Raw genomic sequence first — 23,260 nt, forward strand, 5'->3', positions numbered from 1 at the left:
AAATGGCATTGACACAATTATTGACACCCAAGACTTAATATTTGGTAGCACGGACTTTGGACAAAATAACTGCAGTCAATCACTTCCTGTAGCCAGGAATGAGCTTCCTCCACCACTCCACTGGCAGTTTGGCCCACTCTTGTTGTGCAAACTGCTCCAGTTCTCCCAGATTTGAAGGGTGCCTTCTCCCAACTGCTGTTTTCAGATCTCCTCACAGGTGTTCAATGGGATTTAGATCTGGACTCATTGCTGGCCACTTCAGAACAGTCCAGCGTTTTGTCTTGAACCATTCCTGGGTGCTTTTTGTAGTGTGCTTGGAGTCATTGTCCTGCTGCAAGACCCATGACCTTCGACGGAGACCCAGCTTTCTGACACTGGGTTGAACATTGTGCTCCAAAATGCCTTGGTAATCTCCTGATTTCATGATTCCATGCACACATTCAAGGTACCCAGTACCAGAGGCAGCACAGCAACCCCAAAACATCACTGAACCTCCTCCATGTTTGACTGGAGGGAACGTTTTTTAAATTTTTTTTTAAAGGCTTCATATTATTTTCTGTAAACATAAAGATGATGTGCTTTACAAAAAAGCTCTAATTTGGTCTCAACTGTCCACAGGATATTCTCCCAGAAGGATTTTGGCTTATTCAGGTGTGTTTTGGAAAACTCCAGTTGGGCTTTTTTATGTCTCTCTCTCAGCAGTGAGGTCCTCCTTGGTCTCCTACCATAGAACCCCCTTTCATTGAGTTGGCGACGGATGGTGCGAGTTGAAACTGTCGTACCTTGTGTCTGAAGATCACCTTGAATCTGTCTGGCAGTTGATCGAGGTGCTTTATACACCATTCGAACAATCCTTCGCTGCAATGTTCAATCAAGTTTTCTCTTGCGGCCACATCCAATAGGGTGGTTTTTAGCAACAGGCAAAAAATTTTTAAAGTTATTTTACTCCTAACCTTTAATTTTTTTGTTATTGAGGTAACAGTTCTGCATGTGAAATATTTTTTCAATAGATCAGGTTTTAGGGGTTGCACAGTGACTCTTGGTTGCCAGCCACTCATTGTTGCCTGATGAGCGTTGATTTCCTGCAATCGGGAAACTTTTTGCGATGTTCTGTCACAACTTGAAGCAGATACTGGGTTTGCTGTTCATCCGTTGTCGGGAGACGATTGTACTCTTCAATGACAGCAACTGCATACACAAGAGTACAGCTGTGCTGTATTCAATTAATTTAAAAACAACTTCAAAATGTGCAATACATAGCAAGGTCATAGGTCAACTGTAATGATCAAAATCACAAGTATAGCAGTGGAGAATAAATATAATTAACTCCAAACATTTTTCGAGCCAAATATGTGAAATTGCAAAGTCCGTGTGCAACCCCGAAATTTAGTCCAAATGGCTTTAAAAAATGTTTTCATACATACAATTTTTTTTAAGTGTTAGGAGCATGACTTTTCTAACTTTCATTTTGAAGAACCATCCTAACGTCCAGGGAAGGTTGGCTGCAGTGCCATGGGCCTTAAACTTCCTTATATGGGAAGGGCCATGTGCCATGGGCCTCCTCACTCACCACATTCAAAACATCACTCAAGACCCACCTGTTCAACACTGCATTCAACATTTAACCCACAGCATTTAACCCCTGACTATCTCTTCTCCTTCTCCCTCCTTTTTGCTTTGAATATTTCCCTATTGATTCTTGTTTTTTGCAATTGTTTTTATGTTTTGCTATGCATTATGTTTTGCACTCTGTCAAAGCGTCTTTGGGCTCCCTGAAAAGCACTATATAAAATAAATGCATTATTATTATTATTATTATTATTATAACATTGTGTACGGTGGACACAGGAGCATCAAGGTCTCTGGAGATTAACTTGTAGCCTTGAGATTGTCCATTCTTGGCTACAATCTTGTGTCTGACCTCCTCAGACAATTCTCTGGTTTTCTTTCTTTTCTCCATGCTCATTGCGGTACACACAGTGACACAAAACAGCAGAATGACTCCTTTTCTCCATTCAAACTGGTTGAATGAGTGATTAGCTCACCTGAAATGAAGTTCAGGGGTCTGAATATTATTATTATTATGCGATAAATAATAATATTATGCGATGGCTCGTCGTCGTCCGTCCGTAAGTTCGTCAGTCCATCCGTCCATAAACACTTGAAACTTCTTCTCTGAAACCGCTGATGGGATTGCGACCATATTTAGCACAAATTAATTAGTTGTATTGTGACTAGAGTTTGTTCACGGCATTTAAAAAGTCGAGGTTTAAGGGGGTTTACCGGGGTCAAAGTGGATCCAGGTTTGATTCCCCAATATATGAATTTGCTTTTTTCCTCTGAAACTACACACACTATTTTGATGAAACTTGACCACAACCTTCATCACCCGTGATGTACCAATGTTTGTTCAAGGCATTAGAAAAATTGGGGTCTGAGGAGGTATATGGGGTTGGAGGAGGGGAGGTGTTTGCTCCCCAAAATAGGTATTTTTTTTTTGTTTGTTTAAAGTCTTATGATTATGTTAGTATGATTCTACATGTTGCCCTGTCTTCTAGCAAGCATTGAAATTGGTTTTAAACACCTTTAGTCAGTGCAGTATACTGTTTATTCTACCAGGTGAGTACCAGGGGTGTTGACCCTATGTTTTTGTTTTGTTTTGCTGCAAACCAAAGAAATACACACGTGGATACCAAAATATATATTTTCATTTCAACAATTTTTTGGAAGAAATGGTGCATTATTTGAAAAAAGTGCAAGGGTGCCAATATTTTTGGCCACGACTGTATAATTCCCGATAAAATGTGACATTATAATACCTTATTATATAATACCTTATAAAATGTGATATTTTAATACCTTGTAATATAATACCTTATAAAATGGACATTTTAATAACTTGCAATATAAGACTGTTGTGGTTCTGGAAGTGTACATATCTGATTAATAAAGGTTAAAGGTTCTGCCCCCATAGTTAGTCCACATGCAACACGTAGGTCACCTTAGAACGTTAGTTATTTCTTAGTATATGTGAGATAAGGCCATTTCCAATAGTTATCATCTGCGTTGTGTAAAACAAATAAGAGTAGGTCCCGTTTCATTGTGCCTCCACCCTCCAAATTCCACCTCGTTGGGCAGAATCCATCCCGCGCCCCATTTGACAACTCGCAGTTTGTTACGCTTGGGATGCTCGCAGTTGTTACGCTTTGGCTGCCAGCAGCGTTTGCTGCTCTTGGTTTGCTGGTTTGCTGGAACTAGCCCAGCCACGAGGTAAGGCCCAAAAAGGGGGTGGAGCGGCAGCGAGGCTGAGATCGGATCGGCAGCAGGAGGGACGGTAAGGGCCACCAGCCCATCAGGGCTGAGGCGACATCGCCTGACAGGGTGTGGCTAGAGGTTCGAGAGGGTTGGCTGAAGCGGCGCTATATAACCGTGAGCGCAAAGCCCTTCGAGAGAACTTGAGTTATGAGAAGTGAGAGGCGCTCGTGAGGTCACAGGACTTGAGTTATGAGGAGAGACGCGCTGTGACAAGTATTGAGAAGGGAGAGGTCTGAAGGACTGATGCGACTGCAATCATTGTGCAAGGTCGATTGGGAAAGGCATCTTGGTGACATCATTGTGAAAGCATTGCTGGAGCGGCGCATTGCAGAGGACTTGTGGAAGTGGCGCATTGTATCGAACTATACCGGGAGCGCGTATAAGGCGCCGGTACAACTATTACGTACCCCAGTGTAATCGCCCAGCTTACCGATCCTCCCTCCCTCCCCCCCCCCCACCCACGTAATTGTCTGATCCGCGCCACCGACACGCGGAGATCTTGCCTGCCGTCTACCATCTTCACTGCCGTACGAGTCGGGGACCGGAGCGAGCTGTGGACGCCATCGGTGGACCCTCAACCCGACCATCTACAACCCCCGTGTGAGTGAGTCTGAGAGTGTGACTGAGTGTGAACGGGCCCGTGTCCAGGGATAAGTTAAGACTGTTATAAGGCTGCCCTGTGTATCTGCTTCTTCTTCTTCACTGTACATTGCTTCTTCTTCTTCCATGTACAAAGTGTGTAATAAATTACTTGTTCTTCCTGTCTTTCCTGATTCGACCGTTTTCGTGATTTCTCAATTGGGTAAGCGTGGCACGATTAGGAACCGCTCCAATCGGGTTAGTTCCTGTTAACGGCCCGAATCGCGGCTCGCTATCGCTCGGCGTGTCCACTGAAACCGTGGTTTGGGTTATTTCCTTGCTTCACGGCCGGTGTTAGTACTTAGGTAATAAGAATTTGGCTTACAACCCTATTTAATGCCGACCGGAAGGAATGTGATAGCCCCGGATCGTGTCGGCTAGTAAAAAGACAAGGGGATTAATCCCCCCTTGGTAAGGGGAAGGCCGACGTTGGAGATCCGCAACAATACCTTATTAAATTTGACATTTTGTAATACCTTCTAATATAATACCTTCTAAAATGTGACATTATAATACCTTCTAATATAATACCTTATACAATAATATCTTACAAAATGTGACATTATATGCCTTATAATATAATACCTTACAATATAATACCTTATAAAATGTGACATTATGATACCTTCTAATATAATACCTTTTAAAATGTGACATTATAATACCTTATAATATAATACGTTATAAAATGTGACATTATAATACCTTATAATATAATACCTTATAAAATGTGACATTATAATACCTTATAATATAATACCTTATAAAATGTGACATTATTTTTCCTTATAATATAATACCTTATTAAAAGTGACATTTTATGATACCTTATAATATAATACCTTATAAAATGTGACATTATAATACATCTATATTATAATAGCCGTAGATGATTCTGTCTGTCTGTCTGTCTATCTGTTGGGTGTCTGTCCGGGGTGTGGCTTACTCGGTTTGCAGAGTAGCTCCACCCATAGCTCCACCCATTCTGGGAGTGGCTATAAACAAATATCCACCATTTTATTAACTCGCATAGCTTTGAGTCCTGTTTTGTAGGCCCGTGGTGTCTTGCTCTCCCCCAGTTTTATTTCAAATCAAATTCGATAAATCATTTCATTTTTCACAGTCGCTAACATAGTTTTAGACTCGGTTGAAAAAAAACGGGAAGAAAATCCGATGAAAGTTGCCGTTTATAGAACGAAATGAATTCTCAAAGGCCTGTAACTTCAAGGCCATTGAGTCTCTCTCACGCCTTTATCTCCAATCTAACTCACCATATGATTTCATTTTTATCGATGGTTTTACTTTTAGACTCGGTGTCAGCAATAATTGAGAACAATCCACACACGCGGGAAAATGCAGAGATATATTTTTTAAAATCGCGTCATGGTGTATCATACACCGCCCAACATGACACCGCCGGCAATGTGTCGATATATATTAAAAATTCGCTTTTGCTTTTCCGTTATGATATATTACTATTTCGTTTGATGATAGTCGTCACAAAAACGTCAACAATGATGCCGACATATATTTCTTCGTTTTTATTTCATTCAACATATTAGCCGGAAGTAAAATATGTTTCAGGAAATTACCGAGAGATATTTCTTCGTTTTTTTTATTAGTTATGTGCGCATACACTTTAAATAGGTTTATTTGAAATCTTTAATTTTCCACAAACATTCCACACACGCGGGAAAATGCAGAGATATATTTTTTAAAATCGCGTCATGGTGTATCATACACCGCCCAACATGACACCGACGGCAATGTGTCGATATCTATTTTAAATTCGATATATCATTTCATTTTTCACAGTCGCTAACATAGTTTTAGACTCGGTTGAAAAAAAACGAGAAGAAAATCCGATGAAAGTTGCCGTTTATAGAACGAAATGAATTCTCAAATGCCTGTAACTTCAAGGCCATTGAGTCTCTCTCACGCCTTTATCTCCAATCTAACTCACCATATGATTTCATTTTTATCGATGGTTTTAGAGTCGGTGTCAGCAATAATTGAGAACATTCCACACACGCGGGAAAATGCAGATATATTTTTTAAAATCGCGTCATGGTGTATCATACACCGCCTAACATGACACCGACGGCAACGTGTCGATACATATTAAAAATTCGATATATCATTTCATTTTTCACAGTCGCTAACATAGTTTTCGACTCGGTTGAAAAAAAACGGGAAGGAAATCCAAAGAAAGTTGCCGTTTATAGAACGAAATGAATTCTCAAACGCCTGTAACTTCAACTTCAAGGCCATTGAGTCTCTCTCACGCCTTTATCTCCAATCTAACTCACCATATGATTTCATTTTTATCGATGGTTTTGGACTCGGTGTCAGCAATAATTTAGAACATTCCACACACGCGGGAAAATGCAGAGATTTATTTTTAAAAATCGCGTCATGGTGTATCATACACCGCCCAACATGACACCGACGGCAACGTGTCGATATATATTAAAAATTCGCTTTTGCTTTTCCGTTAAGATATATTACTTTTTCGTTTGATGACAGTCGTCACAAAAACGTCAACAATGATGCCGACATATATGTCTTCGTTTTTATTTAATTCAACATTATTAGCCGGAAGTAAAATATGTTTCAGGAAATTACCGAGAGATATTTCTTCGTTTTTTAAAATTAGTTATGTGCGAATACACTTTAAATAGGTTTATTTGAAATCTTTAATTTTCCACAATATAATTTACTTGCCATTTATCATTTGATGATTACGAGACAAATTCCTCTTGAGGATCGTGACAATTCATGCGCTGCGTGGAAACTTCTATTTCCAAAATGAATGAGACGATCGATGAAGAACGCAGACTTGAACAGGATGCAGCAAGAAAACGAATGAGACGGGCGAACGAGTCCATCGACGAACGTCAATGCAAACTTGCGGGGTCACCCGTGGGAATCCCACGGGCATGGATGTGTGTGACATTTCGACATATTGAGTTAGATGCTGCACATTCATTTTTACAAAATGGTTACTGGCAAGTCATCAGATCCAGAAATGGTGTAAAAACCACCGTTTAGAGGCCATTTTTCCCCGCAAAGCGGGGGTTGGCCTTTTCGGGGACCGTGGTAGTTGTTGTTTTTTTGTCCCCTTTTTGAAGCAATGTTTTACGGCCGGATGCCCTTCCTGACGCCAACCCTTTTTGCCGCCTTCAACGACAAACAGGGAATTACCAGTGAACTGGTACTCAATTAGCCGACCTCGGAAGGATGACAGGCTGAGTCAACCCCCCTGGCATTAATTCGGCGATCGACCGAGATTCGAACCCAGGATCCTAAGCCGGCACCCTAGCCGCTAGCCCAACACCAGAAATGGTGTCATGAACACAATTTATTTACGCACAAGCACAAAAGCAAGACGGGCCGATTTCCGATTCCGACGGGCCGACGGGCGAGACGGGCCGATTTCCGATTCCGACGGGCCAATTTGGAGCAAGAAAAAGAACGAGACGGGAGAAAAAGGAGAGAAACGAGACGGGGAAAGCCGATTGGAGAGGCGAGTGAGGCGCGATTGGAGAGGAGTGTGAGGCGCGATTGGAGAGGAGTGTGAGGCACGATTGGAGAGGAGTGTGAGGCGTGATTGGAGAGGAGTGTGAGGCACGATTGGAGAGGAGTGATTGGAGGGGAGTGTGAGGCACGATTGGAGAGGAGTGTGAGGCACGATTGGAGAGGAGTGTGAGGCGCGATTGGAGAGGAGTGTGAGGCGCGATTGGAGAGGAGTGTGAGGCGCGATTGGAGAGGCGTGTGAAGGATTGGAGAGGAGAGGAGTGTGAGGGATTGGAGAGGTGAGGGATTGGAAAGGAGAGGGATGTGAGGGTTTGGAGAGGAGAGGAGTGCTAGGTGGAGAGAGGAGAGTGTCAGGTGGAGACAGGAGAGTGTCAGGTGGAGACAGGAGAGTGTCAGGTGGAGAGGAGTGAGGGGTCACATATTATGTGAAATAAATAAATTGTGTTCATCACACCATTTCTGGATCTGATGACTTGCCAGTAACCATTTTGTAAAAATGAATGTGCAGCATATAACTCAATATGTCGAAATGTCACACACATCCATGCCCGTGGGATTCCCACGGGTGACCCCGCTAGTTATAATATAATACATTATAAAATGTGACATTATAATACATTATAATATAATACCTTATAATATGTGAGATTATAATAACTTACAATATAATACCTTTTTCACATGTGACGTAATAATACCTTGTAATATAATACCTTAATAAATGTGACATTTTATAATACCTTATAAAATAATACTTTATAAAATGTGACATTATAATCTTACTACAATTCACCAAATGTCTGTCCGTTTGAAGGTACCGCAAAAACGGCTCAACCGATCGCAACGATATGTTGGGTGGGTAAGCCTAGTACCCCCTGGAGTAAAATAGGCTATATTGTTTTTCCAAGTTTTCCAATTTTACAGTTTTTCTAAACACTATGGAATAATATTTACCGATATGAACAGTGATGTGGCTTTTGTTGAAATTCTACGTGCCAGGAGAGAGTAGATCGACTCCTGACGAACTCTTCCTATATAAACGTGCGGCTTCGAAGTAACACAGCAGCGTGTGCAAAGCGACTGAGAAACAGGTGGAGCGGCCACTTCCGTGTTACAGATTCGGTGTGCACTCTTCACACATAAACGTGCGACTGAGAAAAATGTGTAGCGGCCGCTTCCGTTTTGCAGAATTCAATCGTTTTTCAAAATGGGTGCCATGTACTGTTTAGATTTTGATGACTTGCGTGTGATATGACTCAACGGATGTTTATATGAATCGTTTAAAATAAAAAAAGCCTTCAATTTCTGATATTTTGCCTTTTCATTTGGCCTTCCCAATTGAAGCCCCGCCCGTAGGGCGGGTACCGTTGCTAGTACCTTATAATATAATCATGTAACATTATAATACCTCGTCATATAATACCTTATAAAATGTGACATTATAATACCTCATATTATAACACCTTGATAAATGTGACATTATAATACCTTATCATATAATATCTTATTATATGACATTATAATTCGAACCCCTGGTGTTGGGCTAGCGGCTAGGGTGCCGGCTTAGGATCCTAGGATCCTGGGTTCGAATCCCGGTCAATCGCTGAATTAACGCCAGGGGGGTTGACTCAGCCTGTCATCCTTCCGAGGTCGGCTAATTGAGTACCAGTTCACTGGTAATTCCCTGTTTGTCGTTAAAGGCGGCAAAAAGGGTTGGCATCAGGAAGGGCATCTGGCCGTAAAACATTGCTTCAAAAAGGGGACCAAAAAACAACAACAACCACGGTTCCCGAAAAAGGCCAACCCCCGCTTTGCGGGGAAAAATGGCCTCTAAAGGTGGTTATATTTATTATATCATATAATATCTTATAAAATGTGACAAAATGTGACAATGAAATCCTGAATGGATTTCTCTCATCTCCCCTTCCTGTTCAGGCTGGAGTTCCCCAAGGAAGTGTGCTGGGCCCTGTGCTTTTTCTGGTCTTTATCAATGATCTCTCTGACTCTCTGGAAAATCCTCTCTATCTCTTTGCTGATGACTCCACTCTCTGCCGCTCCATTCCTCTTCCCTCAGATCGGCAGTCTGCAGCCTCCTCACTCTCTGAAGACCTGGACAAAATCACAGACTGGTCAAACAAGTGGAACATGTCTTTCAATCCTGCCAAATCTCACTCTCTTACTATGTCTCTCCGAAAAGATCGACTGGACAACCCTCCCATCTACTTTCTCAACAATCCTCTCCAAGAAGTTCTGTCACTCAAGCTTTTGGGTCTCACTATCTGCCATGATCTTTCTTGGGAAAACCACATTTCCAAGCTGGCCTCCAAAGCCAGTCGCCGACTGGGCATCCTCCGTCGTGCGAAGTCCTTCCTCGGCACACCTGAGCTCCTCACCACTTACAAGGCTTTCATCCGCAGCTCAATGGAATACTGTTCTCCCCTATGGGCTGGTGCTCCTGCCTCACACTTGGGTCGGCTTCACGCTGTTGAATCCAAAGCTTTCAAAATCATTGGAATCTCCCGCGATGAAGCTATCTCTGAGGGCCTTTCACTCACTCACCGCAGGCAGGTAGGTGGTCTTTCTGTCTTCTACCGACTCCTCTCCGGCCTTGCTCCCCCAGCTCTCTCTGTGCTCTGTCCCCCAAATATTCCTACAGGTCGCACAAGATCTGCCAGCAACCCTCTGATGGTTAAACTGCCGAAATCTCGGCTCTCTGCTCACCTTCACTCTTTCATTCCTCTTTTCTCCCGCCTGTGGAACAAACTCCCACACTCCCTTCAATCCCTCTCCTCCCTCCAGGTCTTTAAAACAGCTGTTCACCACCATCTCTTATCTTCCCCCATCCATAACCTTGATCTTTTCTACCCCCACTAATTCACCCCAGATCCACCTTGTTTGAAATTCCAACTTATTTCCTGGAAATCCTTGCAGTGTCCATATGTTTATACCTCTCCCACCCCCCCCCCCTTCACATGCCTCCCCCCCTTCACATGCCTCCCCCCCTTCACATGCCTCCCCCCCAAAGCCCTCTCCCTCCCACAGATCTCTCGATGTCTCCATGTCTCTCGGTCCCTGCTCTCAAATGTTGTGTTTGTGTCCTTCCCCCTCTCTCCCCATCTTGTCTACCGCTCCCGATGTTATTTGTTTTATGTGTCTGTTTGTCTTTCTGTGTGATTAATGTTCGCTCTTTCACGAGCCTCGATCTTGTATACAAAAAAAACAAAAAAAAAAAAAAAAAAAATTTTTTTTATAATACCTCATATTATAACACCTTGATAAATGTGACATTATAATACCTTATCATATAATACCTTATAAAATGTGACATTATAATACCTCATATTATAACACCTTGATAAATGTGATATTATAATACCTTATCATATAATATCTTATAAAATGTGACATTGCAATACCTTATAATATAACACCTTCTAAAATGTGACATTATAATACCTTATAATATAATACCTTCTTAAAAGTGACATTTTAATGCCTTGTAATATAATACCTTATAAAATGTGACATTATAATACCTCGTCATATAATACCTTATAAAATGTGACATTATAATACCTTATAATATAATACCTTATTAAAAGTGACATGCCTTATAATAGTGACATGCCTTATAATGCCTTATAATATTCTTGCGGATTTGAGAATCATGTGTAATTGTTGCAAATATCACTCTGTGTAAGTGTAATGATTCCTTGTAAATACCTCCGTAGTGTAAAGGTCAAAGGTCGTCCTCTTAGTTAATCCATCGCAAGCATGTAGGCCACCATATACCCTTCTAAATAGTTATTTCTTTATTCTATGTTAGTATAAGGCTCTGTTTCCCATTAGTTGACTCTGCATTGCATCGAATTGAAATAAGATAGATCCCCTGTCAATTGCCCAAAACCTCCATTGCCATTCGCATTGTCAGCGCCCTTGCCTCCATTACGCACGTGGTCAAGCCTCGGAGAAGAAGGGGGAGGAGCTACATTACGGGCGTGGCCCACACCTCGTCATCAGGAGGTGGAGCCAGGAAGCCCTTGCGCCCAACCAGGACTCGGTGGGCACGTCTTGGTAAGGTGTGGTCATGGCTTGGTAGGGCGTGGCTAGATAACCCCCAGCGCGACGCCACGACGAGGGTCGATTGAGGAAAAAGAGACTATTGAGGAAAGAGACGATTGAGGAAGCGGATGACCGAGGAAGCTTCCACGAACCACTGAGTAAGGAGTCCACCGCAGCGGAATCCACCGCAGCTTTTGACCACGGCAGCTTTGAGCGGTGACGGCAGTTGCGGCCACGAAGCAACGTCGCCGTGCGGAGACGATTGAGGAGGGTTGGCGGCTGCTCACCTCGAGCCGTGCGATCATACCAACCACCCGCATCCTTCCCGCCTTGTGATCCCACCTCCTCGTCCGTCCAGCCATCCACCTCCTGCCATTCATTCCTATCATTCCCCGTGTAAGTCTGATTGTCGTCCGTTCTTTATGTTGTCTGGGGTATAAGTTAAGCCTGTTTAGATAAGCTAGTATTGCACTGTGTCTTCTTCTTCTGTAAATTATTTTCGTATTTTTCCTCCTCCTTGGTTTCTTTTGACTTGTAAATATTAGTAATAAATTATATTTGTTCTTCCTTACCTTCTGATTTCCTCACATCCGTTTCGTTTTAGTGATTTCCCCATTGAATACCTGTGGCACGATTTGGCCAACGTTTAGAATCGGGTCGAGTGAATGCTAATGGTTCGAGCCGCGGCTGCTAATCCGCTCGGCAATTAACATCTTGTCTGCGGTCTCGGACGAGGTTGCTCACCTGCCTCCCTGGAGGGAGCTGGGCAGCTTCAGGACTCACGTCGGTCAGTCACAAACAAGGGGATTAATCCCCCCTTCTTAAGGGGAAAAGGGGCCTACGGTGAGATCCGCAACAATTGGTGTCAGGAGTGGGATTCGGACCTGAAGTGCGCTTAGCGCACTCAAAATTACGAGTGGCCCAAAATTATATTTTAAACACATCCAAATTTAAAATCATGCAATGGATGGTCAAGGCGATCGGGTGCCGGTGGGTGAGTTAGAAGAGGGGTTAGAGTCGACACAGGACCCCAGGGAAGTGTATATGGGGGAGAGAGAGAGGAGGAGAGCAATGGTGATGTGGTAGCAGAGGTTTCAGGTGCACAAGATGGCGCCCTCGTGCACGTGGTTGCAGAGGCACAAAATGGCGGCGCTGCGGCAGCCGAGCCCGCGGCACTGATGAAATTGGACCTCTTCATGGCGCAGATGATGGGGTATATGGCAAAAATGGCTGAAAAATCCAGCAGAGAAATGGAACAAATGATGGAAAGGAATAGTGAGCAATTGGGAAATCAAATCGGGGGATTAAAAACGGACATGGGAAATCGAATCGGGGGGCTAGGAGCCAAATTTGAGGGGCTAGGAAGCAAATTGGAGCGAATCGGTAAAGTTGGGGACAGAATGGGTGACAGCATACAAAAATGTGGGGAGAGCATACGGAAATGTGGGGAGAGCGCACAAAAATGTGGGGAGACCATGGATCGCATGTTGGGCGAGGGGGTCCCAAGGGTGCACGACGAGGTAAAGCAGGTCGAGAAGTGCTGGTTGAGCGAGGCGGAGAAAAGCGCGGGTAAAATGACTGGTATAGAGATCACGACCCGGGGTATGGAAAAGCCGGCGACCGCTGAAGTAGAGGGAATTTTAATACAGCCAGTGGTCGTCGAGGTGAGTAAAGAAAAAGTAGTGGGAATTGAAATTGGAGAGACCGGGGGCTTAGAAAAGCACTCGCGGCAGGGAGGAATGGATAATGTGCAAAGTCCGTGCTCACACCTTGATGCTGTGCTTAATCCTTGTAAAGATTTGCAGGTGTTGGTGCAGGGAGGAAGAAGAACCCCGAAGGTGAGTCGTGCTGTATATGGTGCTAAGAGGTTTTTCGGCAGAGTGTTTGGCGCGAAGAGAATTGTCGTGCGCTTGGGATCGCGAAAGCACCCGGGTGTTCGTGGAAGGTCCTTTGTGTGCTGTGTTAAAGCGAATGGCACGCGTGTGAGGAAAAAGTGTGCGTCAAAGAGTGAGTGTGTTATAAAGTGTACGGAGTGTGACACAGAGAGTGAGAGCGATACAGAGTGTACGTGCGAGGGTGAGAGTGACCCGGAGAGTGAGTTGGTGGAGGAGCGGGTGTGAGAATGCACGCTTGGAATGGTTGAGAGTGTGCGAAACGCACACCTGAGTTGGTTGTGGCGCGGGTGTGGGAGAGCCCATTGAAGCGCGTGAGTGGGTGGATGCAAGAGTGCACCCCCATGAGTGGTACGGAATACGTACCGAGGGAGAGTGCGCAAGACGGTGCTCGAGGTGTGTTAAGGAAGTGTGCGAACGGCGAGTGTGCGTGAGAGGTGTGGTGTGTAACAGGGAGTGCGGTGGTGAAATGGACGGAGTGTGTGGAATGTACGGGCGGCGTTGGAACGCCGGGTTTGGTGAGTGTGAAAAGGGTCGCGTGTGCGTGTGAGCATGTGAGTAAGGCATTGACGTGGACCGGAGCAGCGTTTAGGGCGACGGATAGCCGAGGCGAGCACTCGGGGTCGGGGCGCGGTGCGCTTTGTTGGATGCGAGGCCCGGCGCGGATCGGTGCCGCGTCGCTTCTCTTCGAAGCGTCGTTGCCGATTCAGGCCTGGCCCCGCCACGCACGGTCGAGTCCGGGCCTAGCCGGGCAAGGCGACCGGTCCGGTTCAAGGACAGATAAGAGGGATCGGAACGGCGCCCCCTTGCGGGGGCGGGGTTCCGACCGGGCGAGATTGAGCCATCGGGCCGGAGGCCGCAAGGATCCGCGTCGAGATGGTGCGTGGAATCTCGGCCCGACCAAACCGTCTCCCCTGAACCGAATGCCGGACGGATTCAACCTGCAGGCGACCAAACCACCCGAATTCATTGCTCGGCTTTGCGAAGCCGAGTTTTAATGATGTAACGACGCACCGAGGCTCAAGTTAAAGGACATTTGGTAGGGATAGGGAATTTGTGATTGGCAAAAATTTGATTGGCAACTGATTGGTAGAATGATTGGCAGTGATTGGCAAATTTTGATTGGTTGGTTTGATGGCAAAATTGGTAATGGGAGATGCCCGATGTGGTGGGATGGCAACTCTGCCATCCCTCACAACAATGGGGGCACATGAGCGCCAGCTATGGGGTTTGGCAGTGAAAACTCGCTGAGGGAGGGTTAGGATAATGTATAGGGACCGAGAGATGACCATAGGTAACGGTAGAGGTAAGTAGCGACATTGGACAGATAGTCGGGGACATAGAGAGGTTAGAATGGTTGTTAATGACGTGGGATGTGCTTAGTTTAAAGGGAAGACGGGGAGCACCAAGTTAGCAGGAAACCAGGTAGATCAGATGATGCCGTGTGTGTGTGTAAAAGTGTATTTAGAAGTGTATTGTGAAAAGTGTGAGGTGATTGTGAGTTGTATTGAGCGTGGAAGTGTATGGAGCAGTATATGAGGAATAATTGTGATTGTGCGTTTTATTGTATTGAATGAAGAAGCCTGGGAGGAAGGAGGGTGCAGGAAGCACCAGGTGTGATGGCACAGGTGTGCAAATACAGGTGTATGGAGAATGGTTGTGTGGAATACATGGAGTATGGAATATATGGAGTATGGAATGGATGGTGTGGAGTGAGTATGGTGGAAACTGTGGAGTGGAGTGGATGGTGCGGAGGTGTGAATGGGGGAAAAGTGGACCCCTATCACTAATACCCGGGGAGAGTAGTTTAAGAGTTGGGTAGAGGGAGTAGGTAAATTGTGGTTGGATATTGGCATCTGTGGTGCGTGTGGAAGAATGGTGTTTGGATGGGTGCATTAGTGTCATGGAAATGGCTGGGCGTGTGGCCTGTTAGTGTGTGTAGTTAAATGGGCACTCCGCCACTGTTAGGATGTCGGCCAGGTCAGGCCGCAGGTGGGCTCTGGGAGGCGGTAGAGTTGTGAATGGGGCCCGAGGATCCAGAGGACGGACCCGGGTAGCCCAGTGCCAGAGAGGGCACCGAGTGGGGAGAGCGCCAGAGGGCCTTCCCCAGGTAGATAGGTTAGGGTAAGGAGCAGGTAAGCTCGGAGGCAACTGCAGTGGTGGAGGTGTGCAGGTGGGTAGACCTGCTGGGAGAGCCACACAACCCAGTCCTGAAATTGTGCAAAGGCACAGGGAGTTGAATCGGGGGAGTGAGACCCCAAATTGAGGAAGCACCACAGTTTGGACAATGGGAATTTGGTTCTTAAAACCGCATAGAGTGTAAGATGGCCAATGGATTGGCAGGGAAAGACCCCGGGTAGTGTAAAGTGTGTTAATGTCATTTAGAAGGTAGATAGGATTGGAATCTCCTCGCACCATCTACATCCACTCACCTGAGGTGACAAAACTCCACACCGTGCCATGGTTTGTTGTTTTTATTATTTTGGTGCAAATGTTTTGGATTGTGAAACGCATCATGACGTGGGTGTGACATTGTGTTGATGTTCCATCTCTCCCTCCTTATGAGGGTTGATGATGAATTGGGGATGGCAAATTTTGGATTAATGGGATTGTGACGAATTTGGTATAGGGGAAATATGGGGAGGACGAGACGTAGTGACGGATTTGTAAAGGTGTAGATTTTTGTACATACGGGGGTAAGGGGCAAGGGTCGAACAGGTGACGGGTGGGGTGACGTACGATAGGGACGAGCTTTTCTCCGCTCGGTCTCCAGACGCACCTCACCTTGCATTGCCTTTATTGATGTGTACCCTTGTGACCTTACCCCTCGCTAACCTGACCTCTCTGTCTTCCTTCCCCGACCCATGGATCGTGCTCTCTGGGCACTAAGGGGAGCGTGCGGGAGTCCGCCATTGTGTGCCCGAACCCCCGCAACCAGCTGCTTGCATCGATGCACCACCTATGGACCACATGTCTGTGGCTGAGCACCACTCATGGACCCCACGGGTTGGGGCATGGCCCCTCTGCTGGGACCGGCCACGATGGCCCAAGATCTTGCTTGCGGACCTCGGTGACGTGGCACCTATGCCACACAGGTGAACCACTCATAGTCGGCCCCTGTGGGCCATAAATAAAAATGGACACCGTTCTGTGCTTTTTTTTACGTCCAAATAGGCCGCCAGCAAGAAGATGAAGTTGACAACATCAGGAAGAACAACGGCCAGCAGAGGGAGCCGAAGAGCAAAACCACCATCAGTTTGTTTGGTTTATTTATTATGGAACTGTAGTGACTGGTGCGTTTATGGTGCTGTATGGGGCTTTCTGGTGCTTTATGGTGCTCTTTATTGGTGCTGGTGCGTCGATGCAGCGCAGGCTGTCTCCTCACCCCCAAAAGAACAATCGCAGGTCCTGGGTTGCATTTTGTAAATACAATCAGCGTCACTTGTAAATAATGCTCCCCACCGTACATGTTTAGTTTGAGAACCATTCCGAAATTCGGTTATCCTGTGGGCGTGAATCTGTTAGGTAGGGTGCAATGCAGCAGAGGGACATACTTATTTGTGTTTTAAAACTGTCACACTCAGGGTCAGGTTAATTGTAGAGGGAACTACACCTACGTGCCACACTAAGTAAAGTTTTATAGGCCCGGGATGTGCCTCGAGGATGAGGGTGCAGTGTTGCGAATTTGAGAATCCTGTGTAATTGTTGTAAATATCACCCTGTGTAAGTGTAATGATTCCTTGTAAATACCTCTGTAGTGTAAAGGTCAAAGGTCGTCCTCTGAGTTAATCCATCGCAAGCACGTAGGCCACCATATACCCTTCTAAATAGTTATTTCTTTATTCTATGTTAGTATAAGGCTCTGTTTCCCATTAGTTGACTCTGCATTGCATCGAATTGAAATAAGATAGATCCCCTGTCAATTGCCCAAAACCTCCATTGCCATTCGCATTGTCAGCGCCCTTGCCTCCATTACGCACGTGGTCAAGCCTCGGGGAAGAAGGGGGAGGAGCTCCATTACGGGCGTGGCCCGCACCTCGTCGTCAGGAGGTGGAGCCAGGAAGCCCTTGCGCCCAACCAGGACTCGGTGGGCACGGCTTGGTAAGGTGTGGTCATGGCTTGGTAGGGCGTGGCTAGATAGCCCCTAGCGCGACGCCACGGCGAGGGTCGATTGAGGAAAAAGACGCTTGAGGAAAGAGACGAATGAGGAAGCGCATGACCGAGGAAGCTCTCACGAACCACTGAGTAAGGAGTCCACCGCAGCGGAATCCACCGCAGCTTTTGACCATGGCAGCTTTGAGCGGTGACGGCAGTTGCGGCCACGAAGCAACATCGCCGTGCGGAGACGATTGAGGAGGGTCGGCGGCTGCTCACCTCGAGCCGTGCGATCATACCAACCACCCGCATCCTTCCCGCCTTGTGATCCCACCTCCTCGTCCGTCCAGCCATCCACCTCCTGCCATTCATTCCTATCATCATTCCCCGTGTAAGTCTGATTGTCGTCCGTCCTTTATGTTGTCTGGGGTATAAGTTAAGCCTGTTTAGATAAGCTAGTATTGCACTGTCTTCTTCTTCTGTAAATTCTTTTCGTATTTTTCCTCCTCCTTGGTTTCTTTTGACTTGTAAATATTAGTAATAAATTATATTTGTTCTTCCTTTGTTCTTCCTTAAAATTTTTTTTTTTTTTCCTTACCTTCTGGTTTCCTCACATCCGTTTCGTTTTAGTGATTTCCCCATTGAATACCTGTGGCACGATTTGGCCAACGTTCAGAATCGGGTCGAGTGAATGCTAATGGTTCGAGCCGCGGCTGCTAATCCGCTCGGCAATTAACATCTTGTCCGCGGTCTCGGACGAGGTTGCTCACCTGCCTCCCTGGAGGGAGCTGGGCAGCTTCAGGACTCACGTCGGTCAGTCACAAACAAGGGGATTAATCCCCCCTTCTTAAGGGGAAAAGGGGCCGACGGTGAGATCCGCAACAATATAATACCTTATAAAATGTGACATTATAATATCTCGTCATATAATACCTTATAAAATGTGACATTATAATACCTCGTCATATAATACCTTATAAAATGTGACATTATAATACCTTATAATATAATATCTTATAAAATGTGACATTTAAGATGTTTGGGGGAAGTATGGGGTGAAAAAAATAAAGACAAGGAAAAAAGCAATACAGTGAAAGAACGAACGTAAATAACCAACGAAACGATCGCTGAGGAGACAGGGAAGCCTTGAGGGACCAGGCCCCAAACATGGCTCGAACAAAACGACTATTACATACAGGTATGCACGATTTACAAACAGATCTTACTAGAAACACAGTAGACATATACACAGTAAAATAAACAGTAGAGATTTGACAAAAACACAAACGGGAAAATACTTAACCTTGATGACGTGGAGAGCTTTGAAGAAGACTACACCTCCGGCGGAAGCGGAAGTGATGTGAGGTGGGAGAGATTTACCAGCGGTGAAGGGACTTTCAGGCCACCCTGTACAATAACAGGACATTTGGGAATATTGTGTTGGCCACTTGTCAAAGCGCCTTTTATTAATCCTTCTCTTTATGTTGCTGCTAATCTACGAGATGTATGAAGCAGGACCGGTTTCTTTGCAAAACAGATCTGAATATACAACTGTTGTCATTGTACCAGGTGGCCTGAAAGTTCCTTTACCCATCCCCAGTAAAGCATTCATTCTTAAACTATTTAAATTTCCAGGTTTTATTGTACAGTACTTATAATAATTAATCAGTCATCGTATCTTTCTGTATGTGCTCCATCATTCTCTTTGTACCACCAGTGAGGAGGGGAATACGGAGGGAGGTGCCAGAAATTTAGCAGGGGTAAAGTGACTTTCAGGCCACCCTGTACAATGCTGCAGGTGACCTTAAAGTAGTATTATCGAAGAACTACTCCTTTAAAATGCTACTGGTGTTGAAAACTGTTGTGTTTAGGAAAAATGTTTTGCATCACTAATGCTCCGTGAATGGCTCAACACGTGCATTGTGCTTTGTGAATGTGTTTATGTGCAGTTGACAAAGGCTCACAGACAAGGTCACATGGTGAAGGTGGATTGGTTGGACCGATTGACCTTCCGTGAAATTGAAATGATCAATGAGGTCAGATCTTACAATACGATATTGTTTACCAAAAGGAATTGGAGGTTAATGAAGGTGTTGATTCGTTAGTTATTTCATGATGAATGTTAGCATAAGCCATTTTGTATTGACAGCTCCAGCAAGACCCTAACAACTCACCCTAGTCCTCTGTGTCTGTCTCTTATCTACTTTTTCCCTCTGTATGTAATGTTGTTAATCCTTCTGTCCTCCTATTTTCTCACTTCCTAATGTGGCCTCGACACAAACATAGTGGGTCCACATGTAAAATGTTCAGTGTGCTGTACCAACATGGGGAGTCTGCCTGTCATCTGAGGAGAAACTGCGTTGTGCTGAGCGACCCATGCGAGTTGGGTGCGAAGCGCCGTGCAGTTTGGGAAAGGCAGGCAGGCAGGCCGGCAGGCCGGCCAAGCAGAAATAGGCAGGCAGGCAGGCTGGCCTCTGTTGGAGGACAAGGTTGCACAACACTACACGACACTGCGCTGCACTACGCATCACACCGTACCACACTATCATACTGACCATCCTCCCCCTTCTACTCTCCTACCTATATCAAAATCAGCACCTGTCCGTCGACGTTCGGCCCAAGCCAATTGGCTCCACAACATTAGTCGGTCCATACTCGGTAGTTTGCACGGCTGCCCCTGATTAGACAACATCAGGTGAGTATGAACCGAGGGCATGATCCCCGGTTAGGTTGGCAACGTCACCTCCAGGTAAACGGTGGCAGACAGTGGACCCTGTGAGATTTGGCCTTCTGATTGGCGTTCATGGCTTCAGGACCAGTAGTTGGGAGGTGCCTTCCCGGGCCCGAAAAGTCCCCTCATGGTGAACCCCGAAACCTGGGACCGTAACAATATGTTAGTTATTTCATCGTAAATGTAAGAATAAGACATGCTGAAATACCCCCTTCACCTTCTCCCCCATAATTATCCCTTGTGGATGCAGGTATCGCGGCATGTGGTTTGGCCTCTCACTCATGTCTCGTTCTGCAGAGTCTATCTCTGCTGGGTCACAGTTAACCTATTGGGGAGACTGACTCCCATTACAACAGAGACCACTGAATTTTGATATGAATTTGTAGGGTTTTTTGAAAGCATCTGCGTTGCCTTAAAATGGCTTAGGAAGAACAATATAAAATTAATTTAAACTAGAAAGCATATGAAAATGCAAAGCCCGTCCACTTTGTATTCGGAATACTTCTTCTGTATGTTAAACATGACAAAAACAGCTAAAAGAAAATACAAAAAGATTGACAAATTTAGGCGGCCATGACCTTTTGACCTCAAAAGCAATCGGCTTCAGTGACCCAAAATGCAACCCCTGCTCAAATTTCAAATCGATAAGATGGAAATTGACGATTTTGCGACCTTAACCTTTGACCTTTTGATCTAAAATAACAATCAGCTTCTCGCTTTTGATTGTTGAACCAATTTGGTGACCCCCATATGCAAATTTTTAACATTTCGCGTTGATTGGATGAAAATTGACGATTTTATGTGATATTGACCTTTGACCTTTTGACCAAATTATTAATTTGTCTTTATTCTCACAATAAGGCTTTGTTGAAAAATTGATGATAAAAGCTCTAATGGTAAAAAAGCTATGGCTCGAACAGACACAAGTGAATGCAAAACCCACGGGGGACAGGCTAGCAAGCAGCAGGTACTCTTGGTCCCTCACCTTTTGGGTGGTTTGAGGAATAGATCTGTGTAATATGAAAGCCAGTCTTTGAAAAAGACTTGTCAAAAGTCAAAGCTTGACCAGTCTTTGAAATATCCCATACACAAGCAAAGTTACCGAGATGTTTGCCATGGCAACAAAATTCAGCCAATCACAGCCATGATCTAGTCAGGTTGAGATAATGTCCTGAGGAATACATGTATGCAATATGAAAGCAAAATGTTCAACGGTTTTTGATATCGCGTACACAAGAAAGCATGGACGGATGACCGGCCATGGACGGATGAACGGCCATGGACGGATGAACGGCCATGGACGGATGACCGGCCATGGACGGATGACCGGCCATGGACGGATGACCGGCCATGGACGGATGATCGGTCGGATGGAGCTCATTTTAATGTCCTCCATCTCCGATCTTGTCCGAGGGGAAGGAAACAAAAATTACAGTCGTCTTCGGGCCATTGCTTTATCCCCATTCTTAATTATTTCCTTTAGCTTCTTTCCCCTTTTAGCATCTTTAGGATAGCAACACAGGGGTGCATAACACAAACTGGAATGTAGCTTGGCTGAATGGCATTCCCTTGGGTCCAAGGAACATAAAACACCAACCTGCCAGTTTGGAGCGGGTTTCGCTTTAAAAGTTCTCACTCTGCAGTGTCACAGGTATGTTGGATTTAGTTAAAGTTGCTTTTTTGATGCGAAATTTGAGAATTTATTTGATTGGGTTATAAATTCAGAACCCTCCTCATTAGAAATTTTTATCTTACAATATTTAATCTGCAAAGAAGGATGGTGGATGAAGGTATTGTACATGGCAGGTGAAGATAAAGAGAATAGTTGGGTGGACAAATAGTCTAGAAAATGTTTTATTTAGTTACGTTTCGTTTTTACCTCTGCTACCGAAGGTGGACGGAGGTTATGTATTCACCCTTCTCTGTCTCTCTGTCTGTCTGTCTGTCTGTGAGCAGGGTATCTCAAAAGGTTGTGGACAGATTCAGACGAAATTTGTTGGACAGGTTTGGTCTGTGATAAAAATGAAATGAATCGAGTTTGGTGAAGATCCGGATCTGGATCCGAGAATTTTTTAAAACTGATTCTTCACCATTGTGTGATCGGGCTAAAAACAATATATAACACATATCCCAAAAACTTTTTGACGGATTCGGATGTTACTTTGTGGACATGTTTTGTGGTGTGACAAAGATGCAAATATTTGATTTTGGTGAAGATCCGAATCCGCACCCGGATACGAGGATTTAAAAAAACTTTTAGTTGATCTCTCCTAATTGAGAGATGGGGCCAAAATCTTAGCTCTTAGCTCTTTCACGAGCCTCGATTCAGTATACAAAAAAAGAAAAGAAAAAAAAAGAAAAAGATATATAGAATGATACTTCAAAAGGTCGTGGATGACGTGATAAAACTAGGTGGACGAGTTGGTTAGGTGACAAGAATAAGCCGATTCGATTTTGGTTCAGGCCCGGATGCAGATCCAGCCTATCGGTGAGGTACAAAACACAAACTGTTCAACCTAGAGGAGGTGTATGATGCCTACCAAGTGGCCATTCTAGTTTGTTTGTTACTTGCGAAAATCGAAGATTTTTCAAGTATATTGGTTGGTGTTGTGCGTTGTTCTGCCTGCCTGATTGTCTGTTTGTCTATGTCTGCATGGCTGTATGTCTGTATGTTAGTCGCCTTCAGGTCACAATTTTCAACTGATCTTCACCAAACTTCACCAAATGGTAGAGTTTGTCATAAGCAAGACGCCTATTGTTTTTTGGATCAATAGGTCAACATAGGCCAAAGGTCACCATCTTTGTCAAATTTCTGAAATCCTCAATTTTCATCCGATTGACTTAAACACCAGTTATATTTAGGTCAACATAGGCCAAAAGGTCAACATAGGCCAAGTTTCTAAAATCCTCAATTTTCATCCAATTAACTTGAAATTTGAAGAGGATTTGCATATCTGGTCACTGAATTCAACCACCAAGTATTTTTGAG

At 44.8% G+C, this 23,260-nt stretch overlaps 1 protein-coding gene across 7 annotated transcripts in view; it reads left to right on the forward strand.

The window, feature by feature from the left end:
* The window catches only part of PIK3C3 (phosphatidylinositol 3-kinase catalytic subunit type 3), a 114,069-nt gene that overhangs the window by 16,935 nt on the left and 73,874 nt on the right, over nucleotides 1-23,260 (forward strand). For 6 of the 7 annotated variants that reach the window (XR_013624884.1, XR_013624885.1, XM_068130082.2 and 3 more), the window contains exon 5: nucleotides 19,490-19,576. Coding sequence is in view for 5 of the 7 variants with exons in the window: in XM_068130082.2 (XP_067986183.1) it covers nucleotides 19,490-19,576 (87 nt within the window). In the remaining 2 variants the exon portion in view is untranslated. Of the gene's footprint in view, nucleotides 1-3,790; nucleotides 3,916-19,489; nucleotides 19,577-23,260 lie in introns of those variants that run through there. The other variant, XM_068130086.2, reaches the window with a different exon arrangement.

This window comes from Myxine glutinosa, chromosome 11, assembly GCF_964187855.1.
Source record: "Myxine glutinosa chromosome 11, kmMyxGlut1.1, whole genome shotgun sequence".
NCBI classification, from domain to species: Eukaryota; Metazoa; Chordata; class Myxini; order Myxiniformes; family Myxinidae; genus Myxine; species Myxine glutinosa.